Below are 7,862 nucleotides of genomic sequence, written 5' to 3'. Positions count from 1 at the left end.
CATAATGGGTTATGTTTTCTTATATCCGAATAGAAGCTATATTTTCATGGATATCCAACATGTTGAGCTTGCCTTTCCCTCTCATGCTAGCCAAATTCTTTGCACCAAGTAGAGATACTACTTGTGCTTCCAAACATCCCTTAAACCAGTTTTGCCATGAGAGTCCACTATACCTACCTATGGATTGAGTAAGATCCTTCAAGTAAGTTCTCATTGGTGCAAGCAATAAAAATTGCTCTCTAAATATGTATGATCTATTAGTGTGAAGAAAATAAGCTTTATACGAACTTGTGATATGGAAGAAATAAAAGCGACGGATTGCATAACAAAGTTCTTTATCACAAGCGGCAATATAAAGTGACGTTCTTTTGCATTAAGATTTTGTGCATCCAACCATAAAAGCGCATGACAACCTCTGCTTCCCTCTGCGAAGGGCCTATCTTTTACTTTTATCTTCTACCCTTATACAAGAGTCATGGTGATTTTTACCTTTCCTTTTTACACTTTTTCCTTTGGCAAGCACTATGTGTTGGAGAGATCCGGATAAATATATATCCACTCGGATGTAGGTTATCATAAAGTATTATTGTTGACATTACCCTTGAGGTAAAAGGTTGGGAGGCGAAACTATAAGCCCCTATCTTTCTTTGTGTCCGATTGAAATTTTGTACCCATAAGTATCGCATGAGTGTTAGCAATTCTAAAAGACTAGATGGTAGTTGAGTATGTGGACATGCTAAAAAGCTCTTATATTGACTCTTTCCGATGTTATGATAAATTGCAATTGGTTCAATGACTGAGATCATAGTTTGTTAGTTTTCGATAAAGTTTCTGATTCATACTTTACCATGTGAATGAATTGTTACTCTAGCATAAGAAATTATATGGCAATATATGTTGCTATTCTAAAGACGATCATGATGCCCTCATGTCCATATTTTATTTTTATCGACACCTATATCTCTAAACATGTGGACATATTTTTCGATATCGGCTTTCGCTTGAGGACAAGCGAGGTCTAAGCTTGGGGGAGTTGATACGTCCATGTTGCATCATGCTTTTATGTTGATATTTATTGCATTATGGGCTGTTATTACACATTATATCACAATACTTATGCATATTCTCTCTTATTTTATAAGGTTTACATGAAGAGGGAGAATGCCGGCAGCTGGAATTCTGGACTAGAAAGGAGCAAATGTTAGAGACCTATTCTGCACAACTCCAAAAGTCCTGAAACTTCATGGAGACTATTTTTGGAATATATAAAAAATATTAGGTGAAGAAAGCACCAGAGGGGGGCCACCTGCCATCCACAAGGATGGGGGCGCACCCTCCGGTCTTGTGGGCCCCTTGGCAAGCCCCCGACGCCCATCTTCTGCTATATGGTGTGTTTTGACCTAGAAAAAATCAAAAGGAATCTTTCGGGACGAAGCGCCGTCGTGTCGAGGCGGAACCTACGCAGAACCAATCTAGGGCTCCGGCGGAGCTGTTCTACCGGGGACACTTCCTTCCGGGAGGGAGAAATCATCGCCATCATCATCACCAATGATCCTCTCATGGAGTGGGGGCAAATCTCCATCCACATCTTGACCAGCACCATCTCCTCTCAAACCCTAGTTCATCTCTTGTATCCGGTCTCTGTCTCAAAACCTCAGATTGGTACATGTGGGTTGCTAGTAGTGTTGATTACTCCTTGTAGTTGATGCTAGTTGGTTTATTTGGTGGAAGATCATATGTTCAGATCCTTAATGATAATTAATACTCCTCTGATTATGAACATGAATATGCTTTGTGTGTATTTACGTTTGTTCCTGAGGACATGGGAGAAGTCTTGTTATAAGTAATCATGTGAATTTGGTATTCGTTCGATATTTTGATGAGATGTATGTTGTCTTTCCTCTAGTGGTGTTATGTGAACGTCGACTACATGACACTTCACCATTGTTTGGGCCTAGGGGAAGGCATTGGGAAGTAATAAGTAGATGATGGGTTGCTAGAGTGAAAGAAGCTTAAACCCTAGTTTATGTGTTACTTTGTAGGGGGCTGATTTGGATCCATATGTTTCATGCTATGGTTAGATTTATCTTAATTCTTCTTTCGTAGTTGCAGATGCTTGCGAGAGGGGTTAATCATAAGTGGGAGGCTTGTCCAGGGAAGGGAAGCACCCAAGCACCGGTCCTCCCACATATCAAATTATCAAAGTTACAAACGCGAATCATATGAGCATGATAAAAACTAGCTTGACAACAATTCCCATGTGTCCTCGGGAGCGCTTTGCTTTATATAAGAGTTTGTCTAGGCTTGTCCTTTGCTACAAAAAGGGTTGGAACATCTTGCTGCACCTTGTTTACACGAATTATCTTATCACACAACTATCTGTTACTGATAATTTTAGTGCTTGCAGAGAATACCTTGCAAAAAACCGCTTGTCATTTCCTTTTGCTCCTCGTTGGTTCGACACTCTTACTTATAGAAAGGACTACAATAGATCCCCTATACTTGTGGGTCATCAATCCCCTATACTTGTGGGTTATCAGTGAGGCCTTCTCGTCGGTGCCTCCAACTAGGGAAGGTTATGTGCGCGTGCTACCCTAGTCCGGTAGGCAGCGATAACCTTGTGTGCCTGAGTTCTATGGATCCAATGTCCCTGTTTGGGACCGTTTTGTTTTAGTTTTGCCACGACGGTCGCCGGCCACAAAGTTGGCGGATGTCAAGAGTTGGCATCAGGGCCACCCATGACATAGCCCAAAGGGGAGTTTGTCGGAGTGGCGAGGAGAGTGTCATGCAATAGATTGGTTTTGTCTGAAAGTCGTTGGTCCACCCGAATGGGAGCATGAGGCCATGAGTTCTGTGGTGTGGGTACAGTGTACTAACCTATGCAGAGTTTATAAACTATCGATAGCCGCGTCTTCGGCCATGGACACAGTTCATAGTAGGTCACACTATGGGTCAACAATAATAAAAACCTGAATAATAAACAATCTCGGTTCCGTGAGGAAAGAAGTTGGTTGATCTTTATGTGGTCATGCAATTTTCACGATGGTATCGTTGATACCGATGTTGGTTGACCATGAGGTGATCGCGTGATGATCACGGTGGTAAGTAAGATTGATACCTATGGTGATTACGAGATAACCTCCGAGAAGAGTAAGTTGGTCCATGAGACCTTAAACATTGACTCCCACTCATGCATTATCATCATGTTCATATCCTGAGTAACATGTATATGCCATGCTCACTGTCCTAATTGTTCTAGTAGTATCATGCTCATCTTCAATAATTAACCTGTAAATGTTATGTTGTTGTTTGTCTTGATTGCTTTGGTTGCTTTAAGCTTGCGAGTACATTAAAAGTACTCACCTGGCGTGTTATGCCAGATTGTAGGTCATGTCGCGATTGCTTGTCGAGGATTCCGAGTTTGCGGGCTAGGATGTGTCCCAGCCGGAGTCCCTGCACTAGGATCACCGTCGTTGTTGTTCCACTGCTAGCATAGAACTACCTGAGTAGGCGTAGTGTCGCCGTGCCGACGTAACCTTTGTAATATCAGACCCTTGTACCCATGTCATTTGTAATAAAGAGTTGTTTTGTTCTATGCCAAGCAGTGTCGTATTCCAAAAGACTTGATTTCTGGGCTGGAATATTGGGTGTTCCGGTCCCTGTGAGCCGGGGTGCCACAACCAAGCATCAAAACCAAACAATTATGACAATTATTACATAAAGAATCTCATCAAATTCCCATCCGCCTAATGTGCCTACAGAGAAACGACTCACACATGAGTGAAAGAACCCCCTCTCCAGAGGCCAGATCAGCCTCCAGAAAGCCCTTCAAGAAGAAGTCAGAGAAGGGGGTGGCTCCGCCTCGAAGAAAAATGACAAAAATTTGTGTCGCGGTTTTAGGTTAGGGGGTTATATGGGCGAAATAGACATGAGAGGCGGTGCCTATGGGCCCGATGCATTCTACCCTTGCCTATGCAGCATGGTGGCTGTGGGCCACCCCTGGCCAGCTCTTGTGGTTCTGTGGCTTCTTTCTTCTAATACTTTCAAAAAGTTTTTTTTGGGACCTTTTCTGCATAAAAAATAGCAACAGGGAAAATCTGCTGAAAACAACGCAAGTCTTGTAAGTTTTTATTCTAGCTATTCAAGTTAGTGGACAAAACAAATATCAAAGAGTTTAGAAAAGTAAATACATTTGAGACGTGGCACTGGGCTCTCCGGCGAGCTCCGTGGCAGTGGTATTGGTTGCTCCGTAGGCCAAGTGGATGGTGAGAGGGCTGCGGTGGGTGATCCTGGCTATGTTGTCGCCCTTGGTAGAGGCCAAGATCTGATCTAGATTCGGAGTCCTCAGTCGTTGTAGTGGGTCTATTGTCATGGTGGGTCTGGTGTCTTGAATACCCTTGGCGAGGTCTGCTGGAGGGGCCGAGCGAGAGCTTTGAGCCTTGGGCTAACGACGACGATGCTTGCAAGTGTCGCGTTGCTCTTGGGGGACGCCTGGTCTCCCCCTTTTGCCAATGCTCAGGGTGAAAGCCCTTGTTCGTTCCGGGAGACGATCTTCGCGTCTTGACCCTTTTGGGGGAGTCGTTGGTTAGTGTGGGTACCTTCCAGTCGCGGTAGCATGTTTGGGGTGGTTGGGAGCTCTAAGCAACAACGCCTTGGTTTCGGTGGCTAGTGGCCTCGCCTGCGCCTTTCCTTTACATGTGACATAGTCCTCGTTTGTCATTTCTACGTTGATAGATTGACGCTCCTCGATCCGGAGCGAGAGGGCAGAGGGTACTCTTTGACAACAGTTTGATGGTATTGGTGCTACAAAGTTCAATTGGGTCTTCCAAGTGGGGCGTGTTCGCTCGTCGTGAGCGGCCTTGGTTGCGTCTTATTATGGTGGCCCGGCCTCTCATGTGCTTTTTTTGGCGGTGAGATGTTCAATAGTGCCCTCATGGTTATTGTTAACATACTCGGTTTATTTTGTAGTGTTTTTCTTTGATTAATTTGTATGAGGATTTTCTCAACATCATGGTGCGACATTTCACTACCTTCCTCCCCAACATCCTATATAACGAAATCTTCAACTCTCCATGAAGTCCAGCCGCGAAAACTCAGGCGTACACATACACAGGCGCACAGCATCCAAGGGAGCCGGCGATCGAGATTCGAGAAGCCAGCATGGGCAGTGCTGAGGAGGAGGATCTACCGGCAACGGACATGCCGCGGGTGGTGGGCGTCCTCTCCGCGCTCCTGGAGCGCGTAACGGAGCGCAACGACGCGGCGACGGGGCCGGGAGCGCTGGAACCGGCGTCAGGGTCGGCGTTCCGGGCGATGACGAAGCCCGGCATCTCCGTGTGCGCGTACATGGCGCGCATCGCGCGGTTCGCGGGCTGCAGCCCCGCGTGCTTCGTCGTGGGTTACATCTACCTCGACCGCCTCCTGCGCCGCCGCCGCGCCCTCGCCGTGGACTCCTACAGCGTGCACCGCCTCCTCATCACCACCGTGCTCTCCGCCGTCAAGTTCATGGATGACATGTAAGTTCGCCTGCACCTCACCCCCTGATCACGATCGAGTTCCTAGTTTGTTTGGGAAGTTATGTGTTCTTGAGGCCAGTTGGTCCTCTGTCTGCTAATGCCCACCTTACAGCAGAGAATTGGATCAGAAACAGGTGGAATTCTCTAGACCAGGCTACTAGTATTTAGGATGACAAAAATAATTTTAGGAAGACTCAATTGGTGTGTGGGCACTGTTCTTATTCCCTTGAATCAAGATGTAGTGCAGAGATAGCTTGATTCTCATATAAATTTTGTTCTTTTGTGCTCAAGCCTGGCAGCTTTATCCGCTTGATTTTTTAGGGCAAGCATTATCGCAAACTCTTATCTTTTGCTTCTTTGTGTGCTTGACAAAATATCACTGTCAACCAGTTAATAGCTGGGGACCTTAATCAATCTAGCATGTCAACACAACTTTGGGATTGCAAAGGGGCTGATTAGTCTGCTTCTCTGCCGTTCAAGTTGGTGCTAAACTAACTACTAATCGTGTCAGTGTTGCATGTTCTATAGAGCCACTGCAGACAATTTGTTGAGTCGTTGTTCATAGAAGGCTCTGATGGGATAAGATCGACATCTAATTGTGGAATCCAGATCACGTATTTTGCATTTGCAGAGAGCATTCTTTAAGAAGCAGAACCCAACAACCCCTTCCCTAAATCCTAACAAGTACAGGCAGTCGAAGCCTGCACCCACTATCAAAAGAAAATACTACTCCTATCGATTTGCATTTGGAGAATTTTCGTTATGTCATCTGCCCATGCCAGGCTGCCAGCACACCAAACACCAAGCAGAGTAGAGTATTATCTGCTCATGGGGTGATGTATGTGGTGTGGGCAAAATTATACCTGCAAACAAAGAGGCAATGGTGGCCCTGCTGCAGTGCTGCTCCTTCCAACCATGTTCCAACCACATTTGCACCTTGGGGGGACCCAAGCCAAGATTTAAGATAGAGGCCCCCCTCCCTTTCAGCAACCTTTTCTCTCTTTTTGGAATTTAATTCACTGTCAAGTACTTGCCATATGATAGGACGGTGGCAACTTGGCCCTTGCTGATGGATGCACACTACCTGTTCCAACTCCCTCCTGCCAAGAGCATCAAGCCCTATCTGTCCTTTTCCTGGAATCATTACCCAATTGATGATTGGTTGCATATTTCTTCCTTGACACAATCACTATGGTTATTCTTAGTTTGGACGATTTGACATTCTAAAGATTTGACTGTTTTTAAGGTGGATTCTGAATAATTGATTTGGCGTGTGCCTCTCTGTCATATTTGGTTTGCTCTGCACTGCACTAATGTTTGGTAGCCTACTGCCACTGCCAGTCTTGATTTCTCAAAAAGAAAAGGATTTAACATGATTGGTATAGATAGATACCATATGATCTGAATCCTGATACAGGCACGTAACATGTTAACATATGGTGCCTTGCTGATCTCGCAGATGCTACAACAACGCCTACTTCGCCAAGGTGGGCGGGATCAGCCTGCCGGAGATGAACTACCTCGAGGTGGACTTCCTCTTCGGCGTCGGCTTCGACCTGAACGTGTCTCCGGAGACGTTCGGCCACTACTGCGCCATCCTCCAGTCGGAGATGCTTTGCCTGGAGCTGGAGCCGCAGTCCCTTCTTCCGCCTACCGCCGTCGCCGCCGCTCCAGGCAGCAGGATGCACTGCTGCCTCTCTGAAGACGATGGCACTAGCGCCACCACCAGCAGTAGCAACAGTACTCAGCAGCAGCAGCTGGCTGCGTAGGTGGCTAGAGGCGTACATATACAGTACACTGTGTGGGTGCGTACATGTACAGGGTCATGTTGCTCGGCCGAGCAGAGTACGCGGAGCTTCCTCGGTGTGATGTGCTGCTGTTTGGTTCCTGAGGTATGTATAGCTTGTTTAGGTGACAGAGGTGGACACTGCAAAAGTGCAGGCAGACTGAGGGGAGTTGAATACAAGGTGTGTGATGTGCTATAGTCCGCAGGTGACATGTATATTGTTGGAATGTTGGATCATTTTCTTCCCTTTGCTACATGGTGGGGCAATTAGATTCTCTAGCTCTTCCCTCAGAAAGCTTTAACTCCTTGAAAGAATTTCTAGTTCTTCCTTCAAATTCTCTGTTTTAAGGAGTTAGACTCAGACCACGACTAATCATTTTCCTCAAAATTTTGAGGAGTTACACCTCAGAACACTCATTGTGTTCAAATTTGAGCAGCTCCCACCAATTCTGCTCAAATATTTAGGGTTTTAGTCCCTCCCCCAGGAAAGAGTTAAAAAAGGGTAATTAGGTCTTTTGGAGAGGAGCGTTTCTGCTCCCCGGCTGAGCCCGGGCAAAATC

At 45.9% G+C, this 7,862-nt stretch overlaps 1 protein-coding gene across 2 annotated transcripts; it reads left to right on the top strand.

The window, feature by feature from the left end:
- The first annotated feature begins 4,801 nt into the window (after positions 1-4,801).
- LOC123054083 (cyclin-P4-1) lies at positions 4,802-7,581 on the top strand. Of its 2 annotated transcripts, XM_044477761.1 has the most exons (3): positions 4,802-4,910; positions 5,084-5,516; positions 6,976-7,581. In XM_044477761.1, the coding sequence occupies exons 2-3, from the start codon at positions 5,161-5,163 to the stop codon at positions 7,283-7,285; spliced, it is 666 nt and encodes a 221-aa protein (XP_044333696.1). In that variant the 5' UTR covers positions 4,802-4,910; positions 5,084-5,160; the 3' UTR covers positions 7,286-7,581. The 2 variants fall into 2 exon arrangements, with proteins under 2 accessions (XP_044333696.1, XP_044333695.1); XM_044477760.1 differs by lacking the exon at positions 4,802-4,910 and having other exon boundaries at positions 4,938-5,516.
- Positions 7,582-7,862: the final 281 nt, after the last annotated feature.

The sequence above is a fragment of the Triticum aestivum genome, chromosome 2D (genome assembly GCF_018294505.1).
Source record: "Triticum aestivum cultivar Chinese Spring chromosome 2D, IWGSC CS RefSeq v2.1, whole genome shotgun sequence".
NCBI lineage: Eukaryota > Viridiplantae > Streptophyta > Magnoliopsida > Poales > Poaceae > Triticum > Triticum aestivum.
This window is presented reverse-complemented; position numbering and strand designations above follow the sequence as displayed.

Excerpts from the sequence above, each read along its gene's own strand:
- LOC123054083 (XM_044477761.1), top strand. The coding sequence starts at position 5,161 with ATGGGCAGTGCTGAGGAGGAGGATCTACCGGCAACGGACATGCCGCGG. Across the intron at positions 5,517-6,975 it reads GTCAAGTTCATGGATGACAT|ATGCTACAACAACGCCTACT; the intron begins GTAAGTTCGCCT and ends CTGATCTCGCAG.